This window comes from Pezoporus occidentalis, unplaced genomic scaffold (genome assembly GCF_034315485.1).
Source record: "Pezoporus occidentalis ecotype Australia unplaced genomic scaffold, CSIRO_AGI_Poc_V1 ctg113, whole genome shotgun sequence".
NCBI lineage: Eukaryota > Metazoa > Chordata > Aves > Psittaciformes > Psittacidae > Pezoporus > Pezoporus occidentalis.
Window position 1 is genome coordinate 487113 of NW_026912918.1, and position 26084 is coordinate 513196.

At 38.5% G+C, this 26084-nt stretch overlaps 2 protein-coding genes across 5 annotated transcripts in view; one reads left to right on the top strand and one right to left on the bottom strand.

Annotated features, from left to right (window-relative positions):
• Positions 1-237: 237 nt before the first annotated feature.
• On the bottom strand, positions 238-5740 carry LDAF1 (lipid droplet assembly factor 1). Of its 3 annotated transcripts, none has more exons than XM_062634506.1 (5): positions 5491-5740; positions 4033-4171; positions 2929-3097; positions 2409-2547; positions 238-1144 (listed from the first exon to the last, which is right to left on the bottom strand). In XM_062634506.1, the coding sequence occupies exons 1-5, from the start codon at positions 5541-5543 to the stop codon at positions 1051-1053; spliced, it is 594 nt and encodes a 197-aa protein (XP_062490490.1). In that variant the 5' UTR covers positions 5544-5740; the 3' UTR covers positions 238-1050. The 3 variants fall into 3 exon arrangements, with proteins under 3 accessions (XP_062490490.1, XP_062490499.1, XP_062490507.1); XM_062634515.1 differs by lacking the exon at positions 5491-5740 and adding an exon at positions 5257-5277; XM_062634523.1 differs by lacking the exon at positions 5491-5740 and adding an exon at positions 5073-5092.
• A 93-nt stretch (positions 5741-5833) lies between these two features.
• The window catches only part of DNAH3 (dynein axonemal heavy chain 3), a 69511-nt gene continuing 49260 nt past the window's right edge, over positions 5834-26084 (top strand). Inside the window, exons 1-15 of one of the 2 annotated variants that reach the window (XM_062634490.1) lie at positions 5834-6160; positions 8694-8796; positions 10344-10445; positions 12851-13076; positions 14561-14630; positions 15672-15861; positions 16353-16542; positions 18830-19025; positions 20002-20127; positions 20827-21022; positions 22312-22491; positions 22869-23005; positions 23161-23266; positions 23859-24037; positions 24763-24947. In XM_062634490.1, coding sequence (XP_062490474.1) covers positions 8764-8796; positions 10344-10445; positions 12851-13076; positions 14561-14630; positions 15672-15861; positions 16353-16542; positions 18830-19025; positions 20002-20127; positions 20827-21022; positions 22312-22491; positions 22869-23005; positions 23161-23266; positions 23859-24037; positions 24763-24947 — 2116 coding nt within the window. In that variant the 5' untranslated portion in view covers positions 5834-6160; positions 8694-8763. Of the gene's footprint in view, positions 6161-8693; positions 8797-10343; positions 10446-12850; positions 13077-14560; positions 14631-15671; positions 15862-16352; positions 16543-18829; positions 19026-20001; positions 20128-20826; positions 21023-22311; positions 22492-22868; positions 23006-23160; positions 23267-23858; positions 24038-24762; positions 24948-26084 lie in introns of those variants that run through there. The other variant, XM_062634496.1, reaches the window with a different exon arrangement.

Consider the following 26084-nt stretch of genomic DNA (forward strand, 5'->3'; position numbering starts at 1 on the left):
CTTTGACTCCAGTTGGAGTCAAACAGCATGTTGGTTCCTGCAAAACTGGAGTATTACCCTAATGTAGTCCTTAGGATTCTGCATTTTCTTTACAGGCGTGAGGAGAGTAATCTGCAGTTTGTGGTTCAGCAATATTAACCAGCCAAAATACTTTAACTGAGGAGAAAAATTCAGTTCCAAATGTAGCCTTTCTAGAAATAGATCTGGAAATGTTTTTCCTGTAGAATAACAACTCAGTTAAACAAACAGCACTTTATTAAAATGAGTTAGATACTTTCTTAATGCTTAAGAATATTACAGCATTCACAAAAATGAAAAAACCCGGAACAAACAACAAAACCAGCCCCAACTTAAATAACATACCAGAAGTTACAACTGAAAAGCAAACCAGGCAATTTAAACACCTAAACAAGTATGACAAAATGCAAGACCTAAGTGCATACCCTTGATGTGATGAGGCAATGAGAACAAGAAAAATATCCCTTCAGAATAATGCAGCATCTAAAGGTGTAGAAAAGCTTGTATCATGACTTAACATACAATAAATCCTAACTTTCCTTGCATAATAAATATAAAGCATTTGCATGGTGTGCTCGTCCTATTTTAACAAAGGCTGTTAAGGCTTAAAATATTCTTGTAACATTCAAAACACATTTGTGTTGTTATATGCTTTGACACACGTATCAAAATGACCAACTGCTGCATCTGAATTCCAAATGATAGTACATCCAGAACTCCAGTAACAAATGTCCAATACCTACCTACCCTTTCTTTCACCTAATCATCACTAACTTAACAGTAGCAGTTATTGTTACATTCCTTTACCAGATTCTGTGGAATATTCCATCATGCGCATAGACTTTATATTGCAATGCACTGATGTTTAATGGTTATTCTTAACACTAGTTTTACAGTGGCAATCTAAGATGCATATTGACTTTTTTTCAGCTCCCGTAAGGAATGCACAAAGGTTGAAAGAGTAAACTATTATACAGCAAAGGTCAGAATAGTGCAGGTAAGTGCCTCTGAAGGAAGTGGAGAGAAACCCACTTATTCGTTCTTTCCAGTATTGGCAGAAAGATCTGAGACAGGAGGAGTCTTCCGTGACAGACTTCCATTGACTTCTTTCTTTCTTATCTGACCCCTGTAAACAGGACAAAAAAAGAATGATTTTACAGCCTGTTCTTCCGTAAGATTATTGTCTTTTAACTTTCTGCTCAGAAAAGCTGAGCATCGTGAAATGTAAATCTGAGACTCCTAGAACATTCACTGCCAGCTTAGCAGAGCTTCTCTCAAAAGACACAGGAACATAAAAAGAGCAGGTATTACCTGTCTTAACATTAAAGCTGCATGTCAGTATAACTGGTTTGTAGGTCAGGTTGTGTATCTGGGTATGGTATGGAAAAAAAAAAAGACATATTTTCTAGAATTGGTGGGCAGTGTTACAGACCTGGCAGCATGACCTACAGGAGTGGTACAGTGCCCTGGAACAAATACAAGTACACTGGGCCTTGCACAGTCATCCTGACGATATCACAAGCCCAACAGGCAGTTTTGTGTGTCCTTGAGAGCTGCGCAAGAAGCACAGCTGTGATGAAGGAGCAAACTGAGAACGTTCTTCTTGCTCTTCCCTATGCTTAAGAAGTGATTACCGTTACTCATTCCCTGAGAGATATTTAAGCAGCCAACAGGTGACACTCCAGCACAACCTGCTGGTGCCTCTTAGTCCTAGCCAGATGCTTGGGAAAAGCATGGCTAAGGCCATGCTGATGCAAATAGGCCTCCAAGCCTAAAGTACTGGGTGACATAACTGGCAACCTGCATATGTGCAGCATCCAGCAAACCCTGTAATTTCTATTTAGGCCACACTGTGCCTTTTAAGTACCCCTCTGCCTATCCCTAATCTACAATTAATTTTGGTCCGTTACTCTACAAAAGCAGGTAAGCAGACTGATATGGGTTATCATGAAAAAAGAACTGAAAAGGCAAATCCTCTAGGTAAAGTCCAATTGGGAAGTGTGTTTTTATGACACTTAAAGCAGCAAATATTCTGAGGGAGACAACGTTTTATTTGATTGCTTGATGTTGTGTTGTGTTAGCGCATGCACATTTAAGGACTGTTTACATTTCCTCTTTTCTGAATCACGTTCAGGAAAGGTTCCTGAATGGGTATGTGCATTTCCTGAAGAGGAAAGAGGGCATGTATTCACTCTCATTAAAACATATATTGATGACCAGATATTTATATGCTGCACATTAAGCCACCAGGGTAGCCAAAGACACTCTAGTATTCAAGAAATATGTGTTAAACTAAGCAATGGTGGCTCACTGAGAATAACTGAAGTAATCAATGCACTAGTACAGCTGCAGTTTGAAAGCCAAGCATGGATCAAGCCATCGATACTCACCCTGAAGCACACCAGTAGTTGACCAGAGTTGAAAGAACGATATAACAAAAACTCAGCACTCCAGAAACTCCCAGTGAGAGCGCACTCAGGCCACACAGCACACAAAGGAGGGCTATGCCACCTATGGCTATCACAACACCTAATAAAAGAAAATCAGTTTGTTATTTCAACAAGTTTATATACAAGTAAATTAGAAGAGCTGACATTCTACCACAACCCCAATTTCACTCCATTTGGGAAAACAGTCTTCTGCAATCAACTAGCTAGCTTTTATAAAAGCTAGGTCAAGATAACTGGTTTAGGCATATCCTGATGGCTGCAATTAAAAAGGGAAATAGGATTTCCCCTGTATAATCTACACTTAATCAGATTACTACTCTTGTATTTAGAGTTTTCATGCTGCTGAGACCTGAGGACTCAATTGCTTGAGCTGGGAACTTCAGAACGAAGAAGGAAAAAAGGAGAGGACAACACGCCTTAAAAGGCAGTAAATAGGTTCATACATTCATGCATACAATACCTTCCATGACTATCACACCGATACAGGCCATTATGGCTGTTGTAACAACAAAAATCAGGAAGAATGCAACAGGAATAGCAGACACTGCAATAAACACTAGGAGTGATAAGGCAATAAAAGGATGGTCATCTAAGTACTGGCCAACACGAGAATTCATAAATGCAACAACCTGTGGATGAAAGAAAAACATTTCAGATTTTGTTCTTATGTCTTGTCATAGGTAACTTTTAAAGACAACTGTTACTTCAGTGAACTACAGGTAGCATCTTTTTCCAAGTCTGCAGCTTGAATAAAGGAGAGCCGTTGCCTTTATATTTCAAAAACATGAGGACTCGTTGCAAATTTAGATAACTTCATAGCAAATACAATTCTACCAAACCCAGACATGTTTCTCTTAGACTTCCCAGTTCCATTCTTACACAAAGAAAAAACAACCAAAAAACCCAAACTGAAAACAAGTGAAAAAAAGAACAAATCACAGATTAGCTGCACAGATTTCAGAGGTGTCTCCAGAGCTATGATTTTAATCTAGAGAAATGTATTTATTAAGAAAAAAAAACTGTAACATTTAGAAATTCTGTTATTTTTCTTTTTTTCCATGCCTCAGTAATATCTGCAACCTGCTCATTTACTGAGCATAAGTCCAGTGCGGGCATGTCTGTATCAAAATTGTTGGGAATTTAATTATAATGTTACTGGTAGGAAAAAAAATCCTTTTTACAGAGGCAGTCCTGCTTTTACACTGGATTTTTACTGTAGTATTGTATACTAAAATATGTATTTCCCTTCCCTTAAGGAAATACCTGTTGTACTTTTAGTTCTTTATATAGAAGCATAACCGTTCCACTAAAATACCACTCTATTCTCTCAAAAGGTTATACTAGTATGACACAGAAATGCAGAATGAGCAGGCTTCCCTGACTGATGAAGATGCGGGAAGACAGCCCTTCCTGTAGGCTCCTCAGTGTTCACATAAAAAAAGGGAGTGCCAATTCCTCCTCCCCCCCAGTTTTGAAATTGCATTTAAATAAATTGGGATGTGATACTCTGAGAGTTATGAAAGTAGTTTCTTTATAGATACATTAAATTATAATCCAGACCCACATTTGAGTTGCTGTGGATGGCCTGCACCATGGAGTGCCATTGCTTCTGCAGTTCTTGCATTTCTTTAGACATGCTGTAATCCTCAGCCACAGTCATGTATCTTCTGAGCAACCAGTTCTCACTCAGCCATCCAATTTTCCTTAAAATTAAGGTACAATTAATAACAGCCTCATACAGACATCTTTTGATAATGAAGTCTTCCTTTTGCAAACACAGAGAATGTAGATTATAGATGTTAATCTGACCCACAAAGTCTAAAATGTTGCTTTTACAAAAATTCATCTAAATGCAAGGGCTTGCCCTGCAAGCTCTGCTAAAACCCTTCAAAGCCAAGTATAAAGATACAAGGTGACTTTCTTCTTCCTTTGTAACATTAACCCTGCATTTAACCATGAGGGTGTTAATTTACCAGTAAAAGGGTAAATTCTAACTATTCCCAAAGACTATTTGTCACTCCTAGTGCTGGAAACTTGTCCCATATTAATGAGACTTGGTTTTGTGAGCAGCTTCATGTTTGGAATTGAAGCCACACCCTGTACAGTTTCCACCCTACATGTAGAGGCAAAATACTTTCCAAAGGCTCTGAACATAGAATTATAGAATAGTTAGGGTTGGAAAGGACCTTACGATCATCTAGTTCCAACCCTCCTGCCTCCACCCTAAACCATGTCACACAAGGCTGTGCCCAAAATGGCACTGAACACTGCCAGGGATGGAGTGTATTCAGCGTATTGAATTGTGATGGTGTAAAGGCAACATCAGGTAAAAGATCTGTTCCCTCATCAAAACATAACGTGCTGTTGCGAGGGGAACCCTCACCAATGGAACAGTAGAAGGTATTTTTTCCTACTTGTAAATCTAAACAAGTCACCGTGTCCATGCTCGGGTTATACTCTGCCTGCACACACGGTCCCCCCTTTGTTTACACAGCACTTTCACTAGGCACCGGCGAGCAGACCTCGGGCCGAAGGAAGCCGCCCCTCACGAAGCAGCCCGCACCCGAGGCGCACCGCTCACTCCACCACCCCCGCGGCCCGCACCGGACCCTCACCAGCGAGGTCAGGAGCCGATAAACCACACCCCGCCATGCCACTGCTGCCACAGCGGCTGCCACAGGGGCGATGCCGTTGCCCTTAAAGTGGGTCCCCGGGTAGCGGCCGAGCCCCGAGTCTCTGTCCCGCCGTTCCCGGCCTCCCGCGCTGCGCACAGCGCGGGGCTCCCCACCGCGCGTGGCGGGAGGAGGCCGTGCAGGACTGAGAGGTCAGCGCTGGTGCCTGACAGGCTCCTCCGCCGTGGACGGGGGGCAGCGGAGGTAAGGGGCACCCGGCTCCCGCCGGCCCTCCCACTACGGCCGAGCGGCGGCCAGGGCGAACAGGCCGGCCTCTGGCCCCGGCCAGGCGGAGCAGGGCGGCGCCGCTCCCCACCCGCCCTCTGAAGAGCCGCGGCCGTCCTTCTCACCTGCCCGCCGGGCCGCGGTCTCTCGCAGCGGCTTGACCTCCCGCCCGCCGCATGCAACACCCAGCGCGGCCCGAGCTGGGCCTGCCGGCGCTCAGGGAAGCGCCGGCGCTGTCTCCTCCCCGAGGGGGCCGGCGGCGCTGAAGAGACGAGAGAGCCGGGGCAGGCCCCGGCGTGGCGGCGCAGGCACCGGGCTGGGTGTTTGGCGAGGAAAGGGCCTGGGAGGTTTCCACTTACCGCCGGATTTGAGGGGCTTGTATTTATTTCCCTTTCATGTCCCCCTTCACGTCCTGCCTTTCACCACCCAGGTCCTGCCTCAGCCGCTCCGGTCTTGGCAGCTTCAGGGAGGGTCCCAGAGGATTGTGTGGCTTTAGGACACACAGCCCTGAGGTTTTTCGAATTGAGAGTAGAAGACGAGGGTGGCTGTGCTAGCCACACAGTTCCTCCCTGTGGGAAGCACAGACGTGCAGAGGCATGCTTAGCCTTTAGAGACTGGGGTGCCACAGGCCGGGGTGAGAGGAGCAGCTGGGGTGTATTCAGCTCCCACATCGCTTTGGGGCTGCATCTCACCACTCGTGTGCCAGGAACTGCTCAGATACATGTCGACAGTCCCGCCATCCCCAGCTAGAGGGGTTGCTGCCATCTGAGTGGGAGGCTACAAAGGCAGCTTTCAGTGAGTTGTGACTATTGGGCAGTCACGCCGCGGGTTGTTTGGAATGGCAGCTGTGAAACACTTCATCTGGCATAACCACCTTCCCCCTATCTCTAGTTACTTGTTCCGGCTCGTTTGCACCCTGTCCTGCTGTCTCCACGGGTGTTTGGGTGGCCACATGCAAACCTGTTTGGGGAGATGCTCCATGTGAGGAATAATTCCTTCAAAAATTTAGCTGTGCTTTCAGCAAGATCAGTGCATGCTTTGGTGTCTCAGCGTTTGGATGGGACTGTTCATCTCAGAAATGATGCTCGGTGAGGTTATCGCATGATGCCTGCCCATGGCAGGGGGTTGGAACTAGATGAACTTAAGGTTCTTTCCAACCCAAACCATTCTATGATTCTGTGGCTTGGCCTGGCTACTTTCCAGAGCCATCGCACGGGTATTTTATGCAAGTGTGAAGATTCAGTGGATTCCCAGATTTTGCTACATAGATTTTTTTTTTTTTTGCACTGTAAATTAGCCAGAAATGAGTAAAATATTCATGCTTCTCATGACTGCTTTGATAACTTTTTTATTGGTGCTGCCCAGGAGAGTATTGCAAAACTGAACATTAATGGTTTCGTGATTATTTTTTTAAAGGCAATAAAATAAATAGCATGCTTAATTTAGAGCATGCCAATCTTACAAATGCAAAGAGGGGGGTTATAAAGTTTATATGAGGTTTTTAACCTGTCAGACTGTCAGGGCTCAGTGTCTTTGAGGTGCTGATTTCAGTGAGCTCCGCAGGTACAAGGATCTGTGTAGACAGAGGGAGTGAGAGATTTGCATATTAATGCCAGTTTGGACTGTGGGCTCAAAAAGCCCAGCACAAGATACCTGCAAAAAGAGAATTGGGAGGGCAAGTTTATTTTGGTTGAACTGTTAGTCTTTAGATCTCATATTATTAAAATACATAGTGTATTGATATTCCTAGTAGAGTAGGGTATATAAAATTAAATTTCAATGTGTTGATTTTGCATGGTTTTCTAAGGTGATCACAGGGAATAACTGGTAGAATTACGGTGTGACATAATCTAGTGATAATGGCACTATAAAGTGTAATGGCTCCACTGAGTTTAGAAGTATGTTGGAGGTTTTAAATTTCTGCCTGGTATTGAAATATGCCATAGCTGTGGTTTTGGAGATAGTCATATACATCTTAGTAAATTATTTTCCTGCTATGCATAATTAGTTATTCAGCTAAAAATTCACATATAATCTCTTTCTTTATAAAATAATTGCTTTTAATGTTTCCCAAGCTGAACAAGTAATTTATTTAACTTCAAAGGGCATGCATATGTATGCATCAGAGTTGTTGTGTGGATTGCTTAATTGAGCTTGTCTTCATGCCAGCATCAGCTTGAATTAGCAGGAGGATGCTCATGTTGCAAACCAGCACTAAAATGTTCGGGGAGTTATGGCACATACAAGCCAAGTGATTGCCAGCTCCAGCATTGCAGTGCTGGTTCTGTACCCCACGCTGCCGGCCCGTATTTAAAGAGCAGCTTAGGTTATGGTAGGTACTTTCATGTGTGGCCAGGGAAGAACAACGTCGCACTTTGTTGTTGGTGTTATATCAAGATGTAAGAAAAACCCTGCTGTTAACTTAGACATGTCAGCCTTCCCACAGTTTACAGAAAACAGGATGAAAAGTAGCATCCAAAAATGTTCAGAAAGAGTTTAAATTAAAATGGAAGTCTTGCTGTGTTGTCAGAGCTTGGGTTTATATAGCCTTTATTGCTCTGGGAGCTCCCTTGCTGTGTGCAGTGTTTTCATATGAATGTCAGAACATCTCAGATGTCTTAGGACTATATTTTTAGTAGCTTTCAGAGGTAGAAGAAACCTGTACAGTTGCTCACAGCTTCCATGACTGAATCTCCCTGACCACAGCTTGGCACAACACTGTGCTGAAAGGGTCTGTTTTTTCTGCTTGGGGAAGTGCAGGAGGAGGGAATTCCTGTCTCCAAGCACCAGCTATGCTGTAACTGAGGCAACAAAGCTGAGTGTCAGAGGAGTTCACCAGGCTGGAACGGGCAGAGGGACTGGTAACACAGGCACCTGCAGGTAGTATCTGCTCTCACCCTGCTTGATCATGCACTTTGTGGATGTGTATGGCATGCTGGGCATCTCTCTTGATCTTTTTTCCCATTCCTTTTGATGTGTGCTTAGTTCTTAACGGTTATTAATGTGTGGCTCTGTCTGCTGTAAACTACAAGTCAGGGCCGAGAATCCCTGGGATCATAGAAGAGAACAGGCGGGGAGGAAACTAGTTTGGGTCAAAGTGGAAAGAGCATGGTGGAAAACATCTTTCTTGAAAGGCATCTGGAGAGAGTTAGAAATATTAATATGAAAAGTGAGCTTGGAAAGGAATGGAGAATGAGCAAGCGTGTGATCTGGAGGGGAAGAAAGCTTCATGTTGTAAACAAGGAGGAAGAAAGCTGGGATTTTTCTTCTTCCTGGCAATTGGGATTGACCCCTTGTGTAATATCTGAAATGACTCATTCTTTTTCAGTGCTGTAATGACAAGGATGCTTATACCAAGGGGGAGGACTAAAAACTTCTGAGCAAACAAAAAAAGCAAGATGAAGCCAACACAGAGCTCAAGGCTCTTGAGGGTAAGTTCTTTCTGCAGTGACTGTGGAAGATTGGTTACTTTTCCAAAACTTCACCTGAAATAGGCCATTACTGATGACTAGAATTGACATTGGAAGAACTCTTACTTGAAGACACTCATTCTTGTTGAATAGACCTAAGCCTTTATAATATACTTCTTATTAGGAATTCCTTTGCTCAAGTATTTAACTTTCTGAAAGGTTAGGCGGCATATAAAACAAGAGTTGCTTTAGAATGAATGATGGCTTTCTTAGTAACTCTTTTACCTTTAAGAATGAACAAACCTCCTAATAAAGAGCATGGTTTATTCATTTTTAAAGTACCCTAAGGCCCAATCTTTTAGTCATTAATCAAATGCAATTCATGCTGTCTTTAGTGAAATATGTCTGGCAGTGATAATGTCTTGATTTCTATGCGCCTGTGTGCAGGCACACTGAGGAATACCAAAGAGGTAAATAAGATCAGTTTTTTCTCAAATTTTATTTCTAAATGGGCTCTACTTTGATGTTGAGGAGGTCATAGATTTATCTGCTGGAAAAATAGGTCTGAGCAACCTAGTTCTCCAGTGATATGTTAGAAGGCAATAGCCAAGTGCTAAAAATGTATTTAAAATTATGTAAAAATCATTTTATGTTATACAAACATCATTGTATTGAGTAATAACTTACTATTTCATGATGATTTATTTCACTGGTGTTCAGATACCACATACTTCCACCTCCTTTTCTGATAGTGTGACTAATCGGTAATTTGTTCCTCATGACTCTCCTAAACAGACCTGATTTAGGAAACTTGGAGCAGACTAGGGGTGAGGTTTTGGCCTATTTTAAGGAAAGTTGCCATTAAAAAACATTTTAAAGCAGTGTGAGGCTGAATAATTTGGAGAAAATATCCTTAGAGAACTTTATATGGAGTCCTGGAAGGTGACCTTAGAGTATTGTCATTCTGAGGAGGTGGAACATAGTCCTAAAACATATTAGGTATGCTAACATTTGTATTAAGAGACTGCAGAGTCCTTGTGAGCAATCTGTTCTTCCAGTGGCATCCTGGCAATACAGCTTTTTCTGAAACTGGGTCATTATAGACATGAAAAACCCCAGTGTTTTTTTTTTTTTTAATCTGTAGTAACACAGTTCACACAGCTTGGACTGTTTCAGTGTCCAAAACTTGGCAGTCTGGTAGGCTTTAGTATTTTAATGTCCAATGTTTATACCATCACAAACTCCATGGGGAATTTTTAGTGTAACTAAAGATATTTTAAACAATTCGAATTGTTTTCAGTGATATAAAAATGTTGTGGGTTATTTTTTTTTTAGTCTGACATTTGTTGTTGATTAGAAGTTTGATCAAATGACTACAAAGAATGGTGCAATCTGAAAACCTGTTTTGCTGAGGAACGTACTCCAGAGAATGACCATTTCCCTAAAATTATAAAAGTCACAGTACGTCACTTTCAATGAAAACTGAAAGTATTTGTTCTTTTGAATTAATCTTTTTCAAAACAGTGTATTCATGAATGTCTTTGACATTGTTTTCCATTTCTATTTAGTCAAAAAATGAGTCTGTGTATAACATGAGTCACGCAAAACGGTTACCGGAGTTACCACCTCTACCGGCTTCTGTGTCAGCTGCGCCTTCAGAATTGTATCAGGTATGTGCTCTCTCCCCTTGTGTCAGGGTAAACAACATGCATGATTTTAGGCATCATATATTACCAGGCCTTAGGTAGAAGAAGTAAAAATAGGAAGACCTATTTAAATTACTAAGTTAAAGTACTCACCAGATTGTCAGATACTTCTTCAGAGCTGCTCTTAGAAAACTGTTGTACAACTTCAGTTTTGAGTTGGATATTAAACATTGGCAGTTTAAATCTGTTCTAAATTTACAGTTAATTATTTGCTGTTCATTTTTGAGTTAAATATTCTGCGTTTTAAGTTTCTGGGGAAGGAAACAAATGGTAAAAACATTTTTCTCTCAAAGATATTGTGATTTCTCTCCCCTTCTCCCAATACTTTATATAGAGCACAACCCCCCCTGAGTTAGACTGCTGTTCCAGTGCTGAACAGGTGCAGCACTGATCAGAATGGATAGCCTGTGACACGAAAATTGCATATGACAACTCTTAAGGGAAGGAAGAAGAGGTAGCTGGCTTTCCCACCATAAGTGACTTGCAGTTGCTCATTTGGTTCATTTGTGTCAGCACTTAAGACCATCTAAGATGTCTTTCTTCAGAAAGATAGTGCTTGTGAAGAAATTGAAGTAATTTCTGATGGAAAATAGGTTATTTTTGGACTTTGTTTGAAAACAGGAAATTTTAAGTGAAAGATATACTCTAATGGCTAAAAAGTGAAAATGGTTCAGTGAAGATTTACATAAAATATTTTAATCCAAAAATTGATCAGACTTCTGGGGATATCTTAAGGGTTTATATAAGATATGGGAGCTGATTTAGCCAGTCCTGAGATTTATGTGTCACATAAGCAGTAGATTTTTGCCAGGTAACTTTCTTCCTGTTTCTCCAGAAACAGCTGTTCCTCTCTGACCAGCTTGTTGCCCCAGGGGTTCCTGTGGGTATGATGATTAGCAAGGCACCTGCTGTGCACCCAGAAGGTTATTCTACCTAGTGGGGAAGAAAGAATATAGTTTACAGAGTGGGCCTAATTAAGAAAGAAGATAAGAATTCAGAATTTATGCTGACTTCAGCAGTTCCTAAAGGTGCATAGTGACTTTCTGGCGAAAGTCTCCAAATCTCTGAATTATTTTTAATTCTTGTATCTGTCTCCCAAAACCGTAATTTAGGGACCTACCCGCTGGTATAATGTGTGCTGCGGAAGAAATGGAGCTGAAAAATTCTATGAGCTTTCAGAAGCTTAATTTAAGGATTATGATTGCAGCAGTAGTGTGAATACTTTTTTTTCTTTGCTGATAAGATTATCCTTGTCAGTCAGAAGAAAAAGGCAATACAGATGTAATAATCTTGCCTTAGCCTGCATTTCAGATTGACAAACCATTGTTTTTCTCACTAAATCTCATAATAGACTGAAAAAAGTAAATAGTTCATAGCTGCATCTGTAGCTGAAATGAAAAGGTGTTATATGCTTTACTGTGCTGTCCTCTCAGAGGTCATAAAATGCTGAGAAGATGAGCTTAACTGCAGCCCCTAAGGGAAAGGCAAGGGAAATGAGGAGACTAAAGATGGAAACATCATGAATTTATTTAGAAGCTTTTTTTTAAGCATGATGTAAAACTGATAATGGTGATGCTGCATTGTAAAGAGGAAGAAATGGGTAATAGGGATATGGTTGTGTTACTTCAATGCTGTAAAAAATAGTTGAAAAAGACTTAATACAGAAGCAAGCTAAATATGAGTTTAGACTAAGAGCTTTAAGGAACCATGGTATGAAGTACACTCATGATTCTGTCTTATACACATTTTCTGAGGGTGTCTTGATAAGAAACATACATACTTCTTGATCCCACGTCCCTTATGCCTGTGAGCCATCTCATTAAAATTCAGACATCAGGACTGATGAAAAGTCAATACTAAGTCACCTGAGAAAATGTGGGATAAACAGACAGAAGAAATCTGTTACAAATCCTGTACTGATGTGGGAGAGAGAGAAAGATGAGAGCTAAATTTGTTAATTTGTTTTAATGTTCAACTATTACAAGGATTGAGTGTTAAAAATAGATGACAAAGGCTTCAGGAATAATTTTCTAAATTTAAGCAAATGTAAGAAGAAGAAAAGAAGCAAGATGGAGATGTGGGGGAGTAGAGAATACTAGATAATGTACTGATGCCTTTTATTTATAAAAAAGACCTTGATTATGCAAAAAAATGCACAAGTATTCATACTGAGGCAGCATGTAAAATTATTCTTACACATGTGGAACATCAGGATATAAAAATAGATTGGTGGTTAAATGACTCTAAGTTAGACTGAAGAATTTGCTCTTTATACTAATTGATCTTTAACACTATTCTAGTTCTAAGAGGACTTAAAATTACTGTGCTGTATGAAACTATTGCTTTTTATTTTTTTTTCCCAATTTCAGCTTGTCCTTAATAGCAGCTGTTATCCTCCTTTAATGCAACAAGCATCATGGACTTTGGCAGCTCCATTCAAAGAACAGAATTACTACCGAAGCCTAAGTGATTCCATAGCTAATAACTATACTCTTACTGCACGGGATTTGAATATGAAAAATGTGAACAAATTAAAGTTGTCTTCAATGACAGGGACATCAGGGGGCTCAGCAAAGCAGAAAACAGCCTCAACGTGTATCCATATTTGTGTTTATAAGTTTAGCTTTGCTAGTTCTGTACGTTTTTATCTCTAATTGATTATTTGTTACAGCAGCATCCTTGGAGAGATTGTTTATCCCTAATAAACACAATCTTCTCACCTCAGGGTCAGTATAGACAAATTTCTGAAAGCATGCATAACTTCAATAAAGGTAAGGCCAGTTTCTGATTAATTAGTTAGGTTCATCCCTCCAGATAATCCCTTGTGATTTGTGATTTGGAGGGAATTCTTTGCAAAGCAGAAAATGAACACAAGTTGGCTCTTATTATTGCTTGAAATAAAAGTTAGTATGAGCAGAAAACCAGAAAGTCAATGTGCATCCCTGTTACACTCATATTCATGAGTCTTACACGGCAAAACAAGATGTGGGCCAGGCATTAAGATGTTTACCTGAGAATCAAATTCAAGAAATGTGCGTAATACACTGTTTATATCTAAATAATGTAATTGATGTATTTATTAGCAAACTGCATACATATGTGAGATATTACACGCTGTTGATTCAACATGACATTGTGATATAAGGCAAATAAGGTTGAGTTGTAATACTTTTGCTATTTATGTTTACCAATCAATATATATATAGCATTTTATGAAGAAAACATCTTTATGCTGTAAGTACCATTTGCATGTGTCAGATTAACTCCATTACTTAGTCTAAAAATTCCAAAGTGAGCAAGTTATTAATGAGCTTTATTTCCTAATTATCTTGTTAAATGTCCTCTGCATTAAGGGTAAGACATTCAAAACCCATAGTTTTCATAGTCTGTCTGTGAATATACTCATCCTGAATTGTTGCTTTGCTTCCCTGAAGTGTTAGAAGTTGTTCTGTTTCCTTGGGATAGATGAGACATAATATCTGCTTAGTCCCCTTGTATGCTATTTAAGAAAGGTTTGGTGTTGTTCATTGGGTCTCTTTAATGGTTTCCTTATACACCTGATTCTTCTACTACTTGTACTTCTGCAGTACATGGGTAGTATGTGGGAAGCAGATCATGGTACTTTTCTTGATATATTGATTTTGATAAAAGACCTGTTTATTTGTCCATACAGTTGCATGTGGTAATAGTTTGTACTTCTCAGATTTTTCATGTGCAGTGTATTTGGTGGAACTATACAGCTTATAGAAGTGCTTTTATGTTCAAAATAGAAAAGTCACATTGCAGAATATATGGTTAGTGCAGGGAGGTAAGTAAACACTAAAATCTTAAGCATGAGCTTAAGCAGAATGCTTCCCTGAAGCTGGTTTGTTGTCCCAGAATCAGCAAGATTATTTATCATATGATTTTAATGTCTTGCTAAATGCTAAGTCAAAACTAAGATCTTCTTTTTGACATTGTAGTTTTCTGTTATTTCATTATCTGATTAATTGACTTAGCTCTGTTTTTCACCAATCTGAAATAATATTTTATTTGAAAAATATCCTTTTATGTGATGTTTTCTTAACTGCTGCTTAAAGCATCAGAAGAATTTTGTCCTTCCAGGAGAAAGCTCAAACTTACACAAAGAAGTCAATGGGTTTCTGACAGGTAATGTACTGTGGTGTTATAAGGGTACAGATTATTACAGTCAGTACAGATATCTGATTTTTTACTTGTATGCTATATTAAGCACCCAGGCATGAAATGTTAAGTCTTTATAAAGAAAGTATGTGCCTTAAGACTGAAATTCCATGGTGTGTTGACTGAGTACCTTTAACTGTTTGTGGCAGGACAAATGATGGTTTTAGGCATGATGAAGGAAAGGTCTTCCTTTAGTGAAGACTTAGTAAACTTGCGAAGCCATAGTTTAGTTTATAGAGATGCAGATTGTGGAAATGAATTTTCTCAGTTTCGTTGTGATTGTTTAAATGTTCTGTAGTGCTCCTAGAGATGTGTTGAATTGTGTGCTCTGCTGTACTAAGTATTTCTTTTCTTCTTTGTGCTTCTCTTCTGTAAAACAAGGAAATAATCCTCTCTTAAAGTGCTATGACAGTAACTTTCATACTCCTTGTTAAGATAACATGGTGCTGAGTACCATAAAAAAGACAAAAGGGATATTTAAATTCTCTTCAGCTAAGGACTTGGTAATGTGAGGTGAATCAGGTATGGAATGACAGCTTGTTGGCTGTGTTGTTTATCCCGAGGAGTGTGGACTGCCCTGTGGAAAACAGCGTATATTCATGAAAAAAAGAAGTCTGCAGTGTAATATTTATGCAAATGAGCCAATTTGAACTTTTAGCTCAGATAGTTAAGATTTTGGTAAGATAATTACCTGATTAGGTGGAGATCTTGGGCAACCTAAATAATAGTGCTAGCTGGTCTGGCTATGATAGAATTGCTTGTAAGCTGCTGCCTGTCTCTGTGATACTGTGTGGTTGTAAGGTTTACATATTTGTATTCTTTCTGTGAAAGTAGTATGCTACATTATGCTACCCTTCTACTGATACAAGTAATTGAAATACTTCATAGGTCACACTTGTCCTCAGTGCAGTGTAAGTGGTTTATATAATGCTTGTCATTTGTCCATATAGATTTAAGAATCCATTACTGCTTCTTTATTCATTAAATTTGGTTGGGTTTTTTTTCCAGAATTAAACCAACTTCACTGAAAAGTTTGGATACCATTTCACTGAGTGCACTTGCTCATATGCCAGAATTACGTGACTTCCATTATTCAGACAGCCAGCCACTGACCCCAGAAGAACAATTTGTTATCATGCACTTACATGAGGAGGAGATAAGTAAGCGAGAAAAGCCACCTTCAATAAATGATATAGAGGTATTTATACAGTTTTGTTTTAAGCTAGAAGTGTCAGCAGTAAACATCTTCAAAAAACCTCCAAACTTCTACTTAAAAGTAGTTGAGAAAAGAAGGCAGGACATGAGGTTTGGAAGATGTAAATACTCAATATAGCAAACTGCTGTTAAATATTGTCAGTTCCTTTTGTAGTTCTCTTTCTGGTTACTCAGTCTGATTTTTGTTCTAATGGGTTTGCAAGTAGAAGGACCTTCCCAAATTCTTAACCTCTCACATTGTTGGCTAGTACTTCAGTGATTAGTAATTTAATATGCTGCACTCAGCTCTACTGGTATGTACACTTACATCAAAACAGGTGGAAGTGTAAAAATGTCAGGCATTGGCAGTGCTTTAAAAAGATTCAAGTGCAGAAAAGGTTCAAGTAATAGAAAAGCTGAAAATGTTTTGTAGTAAATTCATTATCTATCATAAAATTCATACAATAAACATAATATTTTTACCATCATTTTTAGCGGTACTGTTACTACATACATAATGGAGTGCGGGAAGACATGCTGGCACCTCAGGATAAGGAAGTGATTAATGCAATTTTAAAGCATATTCCAGCTCACATTCTTGCTAACCCAAACCTGGAGGATTTATGTGCAAATTTGAAAGAAGAGATTAAGAGTGACTATTGTATCAGTCTCATGAAAGCCATTGGTAAGACTCAAAAGCTCTTAGCAATTCAGAGTATGTAGACATATATTGCACTTTGAAAGCAAGTCTGTATTCTATTCTTAGCACCCATGAAGAATTCTTTTGGGGTCAGTAGAACTGCAGTAGATACCTGAGAGAATATAATCTGCGATCATACTACATAGCATTTCAGTTTCAACAAGTATCTATTTACTAAACTGTACATCCATTACTTAAATGTAGTAATTTCTAAGTTCAGTAGCTTTGGGTGCATAGAATTGTTTTGGCCATGCTTATACAATTTCCCATTCCTAATGCGAATCCAAATCACATTCAAAATGCATAATTCTGCATCATAAAGTGTATAAAGGGGATTGATCAAATGATGGGGTTCAAAGAGTAATCGTAGAATCATAGAATAGTTAGCTTTGGAAGGGATCTTAAGATCATCTAGTTCCAACCCCCCTGCCCCACACTAAACCATGTCACCCAAGGCTCTGTCCAACCTGTCATTGAACACCACCAGGAATGGAACATTCGCAGCTTCCCTGGGCAACCCTTTCCAGTGCCTCACCACCATCACAGTAAAGAACTTCCTCCTTATATCCAATCTAAACTTCCCCTGTGTAAGTTTTAACCCATTATCCCTTGTCCTATCACTACAGTCCCTAATGAAGAGTTCCTCCCCAGCATCCTTATAGGCCCTCTTCAGATACTGGAAGGCTGCTATGAGGTCTCCACGCAGCCTTCTCTTCTCCAGGCTGAACAGCCCCAACTTTCTCAGCCTGTCTTCATACAGGAGGTGCTTCAGTCCCCTGATCATCCTCATGGCCCTCCTCTGGACTTGTTCCAACAGTTCCATGTCCTTTTTATGTTAAGAACACCAGAACTGCACACAATACTCCAAGTGAGGACTCACAAGAGCAGAGTAGAGGGGCAGGATCACCTCCTTCGACCTGCTAGTCATGCTCCTTTTGATGCTCCTTTTGATCATCTTAGTTTCTAGCAAAGAAATTAGGTAAGAAATTAGAAAGACATTGTGACTATAAAGATCATGAAGCACTGTAGCAGATTATTCACTGATGAATGTGGTTTGATTCATTGATGAATGATGCTTTGAAGTGCATGATAGTCAAATACTTTGACTATCATGAAGTGCATGATAGTCAAAGTATATTTGATCATGGTGGCGGGAGAGGGTAATCTAGGCTATACTTTCCATGCTAATTTTTCTGTTACTCTGCAGTAAGTCAGTGATACCCATTAACAGACAAATTCATCTATCCAACAATTCCAGTGAAATCATATGTGACCCTGGGATCATGTCACAAGTTAAAATAAATTCATTTAAGATATTACGCAATTAAAGAAAATCAGATGATACATTTATGTTCATGATCACACTGCTCGTGTTAACAAATACAAGAACATGATATATGAATAAATACAAATTGATGCCATAATCCTTGAAATTCAGTAGTGCCCACCTGAAAGGGAATGTGAAAGAGATAGCTCTGTAGAACATGAGATTTTTCTATTTGCTTTACAGTATTCTTGCAGTTTTCTTGGGTTTTCCACATGTGAAGTAATTCCTTTCAATTTTCTTAAGTATGTTGACCAGTAAGTAGGTTGTGGCCTCTCATTCCTGACAGCATAAAAATGAGAGATTGAAGTTTTCATTCTGCCTTCTATAGTCTGTGATATCTTTCTAAATACCCTTTAATTTGGCTTTTATCAATGTCATGATTTTAGTGTTTGCTGTCCCTAATGTCTACAAAGGGTGGTGAGTCCACTTCTCAGCTTTTGTTAGTCTTGTACGTAATGGGCCATTGGGTGGAACTGGTAGCACATGAGTTTTGGCACTTAGCAGATCATAGTCAGCCCTTTGAATGTCGTATCCTTCCTAGATGCAATAGATGTTTCATAATATTTCTGTGTTTCACCAGTGTTTAAGCACCCTTTTAAGAATCATCCTTAAAGATATTTCCACTCCTGGTTTATGGACAAGGAGCTGAAGCACAAAACAGACCTTCAAGAGGAAAGACAGAACAAAAGCCCTTTCGTCTGCTTCCCATTTTTAGAATCAGGAGCAATTCTTGTTTTCTTTTCCTGAAATAACTCTTTAGTCAAATTGCTAGTTTGATTATTGTGCTGTATTTCATCCTGAAAACACACAAATGACTATATGACATTGTGTAAGTTTTAAGTGTGCAGAATTCTACAACTTCCTGAACTATGGAGATACTGTGTTTTCATGTGAAGGTTTTGACCATATATGCAGTCTCACCATGATACATATGTTTTGTTCTAGTTGATTACATCTTGATGGATCCAGCTGAGAAAGAGAGACTGCTTATTGGAAGTACCCCACACCCCTTTCCCCAGAGAGTTGTCCGTGCACCAGTCCCATGGCACAGCTCTTATGTAGAAGCGAAAAGCTGGAATGAAAGGAATCTCTTCATAGTGAATCCATTGATGCCCACTTTGCAACAGCTCTGGCTTTCTCAGTAAGATGTCTTGTCATACAACATTAATTAAATTGGGAATGTGTTTATTTTATGGCTTGCTTACAGAGTGTATCTCACAGCATACATTACAGAGATTCTGGAGGAGCCACTGGAGAGAAAGTGGCAAAATCTATTCTGGTTTGGATTTATTCTTTTTTCCTGAGCTTGTAAGAATTTCAACATAAAATGGTTGTTTCTTGCAGACTCTGAAGCATGTCTTGCATGTCCACAGTAAAGAATGAGTAACTTCATGCTATGAAAAGATCATCTGTTTTGTTAAAGATGTTATCCTTAAATAAAGATTCAGTGCTCAAGTATTGGAATTCTCATCTTGAGTCCTGAAATTAACAAAATAAACTCTTAAAATTGACTATCTTTCAAATGTCTGTAGTTGGAAGTTGTTCTGGGGGCGACTTCTGAAAATTGCAATATGTTTCCTTATGAAGCTAGATACAGTAGGCAGTAATCCTGAGAGCTGGTTTTGCATTTAAGTAACATTTGTAGGAATTCAAGTTCTTGTATGTTACAGATTGTGATACATGCAACGCTGATGAATCCCCCCCCCCCCCCCCCCCCCAGGGTAGCCAGGTTAGGTATCATTAATACAGAATAGAAGCTGTAGGTGTCATTTTATATGTTCTTCAATGCCTGCATACGCTAACAGATCTAGGAAAACACCAAGAAAATATTCATTCATTTTAGCAAAGAACACACACAATTTTAAATACAACAAGTACCAAATGAAACTTGTGAAGCCTTCTATGCTTGCCAATAGCAAAAACCCCCACCATTAGAAGTGCACTTTTTGGACAGCCTAGCAGTAAAGTAGCATGCATCAATGAAATTATATTATTAGTGTTTATAAATACATATGAGATCTTCCTGACTATATGTCATTGTGGGATTTTTTTTTGTTTGTTTTTTTCTTTTTTAAACAGAATTCTGTAAAATATGTACTATTTTTTCACTTCCACAGGTATAGTCACCTAAGGTTTGTTCGTACTGAAGAAATCCTTTCTGGAAACCTGCCACTGTTGCCTGCTGATTTCAAGGAGGTTATTCGAAGACACTGTGTGGAAGCTCATGATATTCTTCAGAACCAGTCAGTGCCAACTGTAGTAACAGTAGATAAATAGAGTGCCTTAGGCTCTGATTTACATGAAGCTCCGTTTTTAAAACAGATCTTAGACTGAGATCACACTAGTCCCAGCTGCAAGGCTGCCAAAACAAAGGGGCTAAAGAGAGGAGAGGAATAAACATCTGAGTGCTGAAACAGCTACTGAAATGCAAGAGTGCTTGTACATGAACAAATGGGAATAAACTGACTATGAATAAATATAGACTGGAAATTAGAAGGTTTCTACCTGTGAGAGAGTGGAGCCTAAACCTATAAAAACAGTGACAGGAAACCTGACTTCTTTAATAATGGAAACTGATCAATTTAAGAAAGAGATTATATGAGGTAATTGCCCATGATATAAGGTGACTGCATTCTGCCACCTGAGATCTCTTCCAAACTTAAGTTTGCCATTTAATGCCAATAATTTAATGTTGTCACTAGTATTTTGTCTATTAATATTAATTTAAAATAATAGTAGGGGTCCTTTGTAACAAGGTTACTTAGCTTAAAAGCTCAGGTTTCCTCTAAGTTCTAGTAGGTACAGTTTTGTTTGACATCTAGTTGACAATTCTCTGCTAGCCCTTTGAATTTTGCTAATTCTTTGAGTAATTTCTGATTTCATTGCAAGGAGCAAAGTAAGACTAAGATGCTTTTAAAAACTTTGTTAATATTTCATTGTAGCTGGATCCCAGCTTGTGCATCCATTTTCCGTGATCAGAAAAGAGAATGGCTTCATTTTGCTCCTAAAAATGACTGTGATTCTTCTGAGCAGGTTGAAAGCTATTTTTATTCGGTGGCAAGTCTAATGTCATTACAATTACGTGAGATGGTTGTTAACTCCTTAGAAGATCTCCTTGCATTTTTTATGATCCACAAGGTATATGCTGTTAAGTATATCTGTAATTTTCAGTATTACATAGAGATAATAATTCATCTAGCCATAAATTGTGATGTTCTTTGAAGGCTAAAATATCCCAGATAGCTCTTGCCTCCATAAGAAAGGGCTGGATCATTCAAACAGTTGTGCATACTATCAGATTTTTTCTGCATGGTCAAGAACTACCTACTTGAATAATTTGCAGGGTTGGGGTTGCAACTAGCTGTTTATAGTTTCCAACTCTTACCTTGAGGGCTGTGCATAACACACATTTTGCTGAAGCCACATGAATAGGATTATAGATTCATAGGATAGTTCGAGTTGGAAGGGACCTTCAAAGGTCATCTAGTCCAACCCCCCTGCAATAAGCAGATTAATCCCATTTGAAGTCAAAAGTTTGCATAATCATACATGTAACCCTTGACAGAAGTAATTTCTGTATGCAGTTTCAGTCTATACCAAATGAGTAGCTTGTATTATTTCAAGTAATGTACATGATTATAATAATAATAATACCCTGTGAGAGTTTTTACAACTGTTTTGGCTATGATAAAGTTGCCTCGGTGGAAATGAGTTCTTTAAATCACCCAGAAGCTACCATGATAGACAAGCCAAACGTATTTAAACAGAATAAATGTGGCGGATTAAATACCGCATTACAGCCAGAGGATCACACTTTATACTGTATGCTGTCAGACCTCATGCTAAACTTTGCATCTGGGTGATGATGGTGTTGCTGATGGCTGCGTTTTTCTTAGGTTTTTTTTTTGTCTTGTGGGATAGTTTTGGTTTGAGGTTTTGGTGTTTTTTTCTGGTTTTGTTTTTTTGTTGTTGGTGTAAATCATTATAGTGTCTACATGGCAAGTTTAGTTGTGGACTCAAAGGTAATTTGAGGGTAAGGCAGTTTTTACTACCATACAAGGTAGTTAAAAAAAAATAAAATAAGGCAACAGGATCTTGTATTTGAATCTAGATTTTATTTCTGATAGACCTTATGGATGTATTTTTGTTCTTCATGGTAATTAGTGCTTTACTTCTGTTCCTTAAGGGAAAATCAAGGCCGTTAGGCTTAAATCCAGTTTCTGAATTCCAACTTTTAGAGATTCATTTAGGGTTTGGCATCTTGAAATTTAGTGTATTGGGGCATTGGTGTTTTGAATAAAAATCAGGGTAGAATATCTCATTGGTGCTGTGTATTTAAGAGATTTGGGGGAGTTTGAATCTCTTAAAAATTATTATAGTTATAGGTGATTTCTTGAACATAAACAATTTTAATTCTTTTCCCTAAGGATGGAAATGATTTTCCAGAACCATATCAAGAACTGCAGTTCTTTATACCTCAGATACTAATAGTCAAACTCTATGTGGAAAACCCCAAGATTGTCTTTGAGCCACCTTTGAAAGAGTGTTGGGATTTAATCAGTCATTGCTTCAGGGAAATCCTGCATAGTGCTGAGGAACTTCCAAAGGTACTGGATATACAAAATACCATATGAATAAAATATGTCTGTGATATATGAATGAAGCAGAAAGCTGACAAATGAAAGATAAAGGTGAGGGCTGTGTATCATGAATTGTGTGAAATTCTGTGACTGTAGAAGATAGCATAGGAATTGTTCTGTTTCGGAGTCAAGCTTTATTAAAGCCCTGATTTGATTTTCATATAGAGTTCACAAGCAAACTATGAATGTAACCAAATGTTAATTATGAATCAGAGCCTTTTCATATTAAAGTGTATTTTTATGAAATAATTAATGTTTTTGAAGTGGTGGGCGAATGGGTAATAGAACACCTTATTTCCTTTATGGTATGCATAATTAACAGTATTTGCAATGGTTCCCTTTAGGTAGAAAGAGTTCTGTTTCCAGAATTAAAAAGAGATGATCTCATTCTCCATACAGTCAAACCAGATGAATCATTATTTATAGAGTATGTGAACAAACTTGAGAAGATATTTGAGAGCAACATACTTGGTCCACAGAAGTAAGTTTTGGCTGCTGACTCTGTTGCCCATCCAAACCCTCAGATTCATCACACTGTCCATTTGACTCAAACAATTTGAGTTGATTTGTTTCTTTTTATAGAGAATCTTCATATTGGAATCTAACATGTTTTTTATGTGATTTTCGGTGTTTAAGGTATTTAAACGTGTACAGGAAATATAGCAATCTTTTGAACGGCAATGCACAGCAAGATGTCACAGATTTCTTGCAAGGGGATTTTTCTTTAGAAGGTTTAAGTGAGGTAATTATGTAACGTCAGACAACTTCTACATGTTGATACAGCAGCTAACACATCACACTTGACTTCCTAATCCGTTGCCTAAAGAACTCCTATTCAGATCACTTGTTTCTCCCTTGGGAATACTAGGGAAGCCATCTTGGTTTACATAGCTCCTTACTGTAGGGTTGCTGTGCAAATGTAGAAGGAGGTTTCTTTAGGGCCTATGGGTTCTATGGGTTTTGCTGTGTCTATACTAGAAGACCAGTGGAAGGCTTCCCAGAATATTCAGTGAATCTGCAGCTTGCTGGTCTTTTGACTTTCTTATCCTTAGTAAGTTCTGTCTACTTTTATTATCTGCATTCCTGAGTTAGCCTATGGCAAAGTACTTCTTTAGGCAACTTGTAGTATTCCTTAATATGGCATATTGTTAAGCAAAACTTTCAGCTGTGAAATCTGTGGGTAGGAGATGAGCTCTAGAAAGATAAAAAATAGTTGCTCCTTCTTCTGTTTGGAATATTTTATCAATTTGCTGGATGGGAAGTAATTAGTTGTTTAGTATTTTTCTTCTATGACTTTAAGGAAAAATAACAAATGTATTATTTTCCATTCGTAGAAGATTGACAGCTTTACAAAGCTGAAAAGAGAGATTGCTTCCATGCATGTCACTCTTCCTCTGGCCATGTTCTGTCTGGATACTTTACAGCTGAATGAGGAGCTCTGCAATCGGACCCAAAATCTTAAGGATAGATTGATTGAATTTGAAGTCACAGTAAACAGAGAGTTAAATGAAAGGTACATGTTGTGAACATGCATGATTCTTGCTGTCTGGGTGAACTGATGCTGTAAATCCGTGAGTGAGATAAATTTCTACACCTGCTGGGTTTCTAGTGCTCACCAGACATGCAAGGGACACCAAAGTGGGTGTTTAACAGGAACAGAAATACTTGTAAATAAATATCTAACTCAGTCTATATAGGCTACATATTAGACTGGAAAAACGCCCTTGTTCTTTCTTCCTTTACTGACCTAGGATTTGGGTTGAGGTCCTTGCTTCCCCTGCTGGTGTCTAGCTAAAGCTACATGTATAATGTACTATGCACTATGCAGCTGCATTTGTCTTGTCCCTGACATTTTTTTCCCTTTTTTTTTCTTTTCTTTTTTTTCCTCTTTTTCTTGGGAAGGAAATTCTAAACCTATAGGAAGGAAACATCAATATGCTGTTAATTGTAATTTGAAACCAACTTACTAATCATTCTCTTATATATAAATTCTTATGAAGATATGTAAATATATAAGCATATATATTATTATAGATACATAAACATATATTAAAAAATACATATAACAATATAACTGATTGTCCAGAGTAAAATAGCATCCTTTATAAATGCCTATCTGAATAGTTAATTTATGAAGAAATTTAATATTCTTCTTTAAAAGACGAATTTCATTAACAAGACCTTGCATCACTCTTCACTTATGGTCCAAGTGATGTGTTTGTTTTCTTTTTGTTGTAGAATTTGTGGTGAATATAACTTGATTGCAGGGAGAATGAATGAGCTGCCTATGAACACTGTAGAGCTAGTGGAGTACAATGCGTACTTAAAGAAATCCAGTGAAGTTACTGTTGTCAAACTGAGATGGGAGGTAGCTGAAGCAGCACGCAGAATGGAATTCCTCATGGATTATGCTTTTCTTTCTGGTATGTCTCAATTACAGAATATAAAAGTCTCCATGTGAAAATATTTATATATAGATATTAGGCTCTGCATGTTTCATCTTCTAGAATGCTAATGGAAAGCTCCAAAACAGGCAGAAACAAAGTTTAAAGAATTTAGAAAAGGCCAAAATGTACCAATGCAGGAAGGCATGGTTAGAAATAGTATACAGCACAGACAGATTTTTTTTCCTGTGGTTTAGAGAATGTCTTAGATACTGTCAGATTGATGTAATGTTATCTGTCCCAATGGTGTTACACCTTTACGTTATTCAGCAATAAGTCTTGAGTGAAATACCATTTAGAAAGCCATGTATTGAAGACTCTAGGACAGCTTTTGGAAAGTACAAAAGTGAGAACTTGCATCTCTGCAGCTGAGTGGAGGCATTTTGTTGTTTTGCTACCATGGTTCTTGGTTGATACAAAGGTTATTTGCCAAGATACAGGAAGCATCTGTAGAAGTTGCGTTTAGTTTGCACTTCTGATATTATTTGCCATGCATAAAACCAAAGAGCAGTTATTTATATGAATTCTTACCCATTTTAGTGGCAGGATGATCCTTTCTCCTAAAGGAGAATACAGTCCCAGATCAGACAGCGATAGAAACAACTAGGATATGCCATGTTTATTACAATTCATTTATGATAAAAAATAGTATGTTTATGGAAACCAGAGCATTTTCTATTATATTTTGGACTGGAATGTTTGCATGCACAGTAGTTCATAATTGTATGATCCTTGTAACTGAGTTTATAGGCACATGTCCTGCAGTTAGTTATAATGAGCTAAGTGCAATAAACAGACAAATATGATGATGGAGATATCTGCTCAATATAGTTATTATTCTCTAGCTTTTGTGAATAACTCAGCATTTACACATTGTGCACTAAAAATGGTCTAAACTTTACTTTCACCCACCTTAGGTAGGTATATATATTTAGTTAGGAATGATCTGTCTCTGTGTGTAGTTGAATGGAATTAATATTCTTGCTAATTGTCACTGCCTAGCTAAGGTCTTATTCAGAGAATTTCACATTATTTACTTGATTTTAGATTTTTACTATCAATCTAACTTGCTTTAGGGAACAGTTCTCTTTTCAGTGAAGATAATTCAGCCAGCAG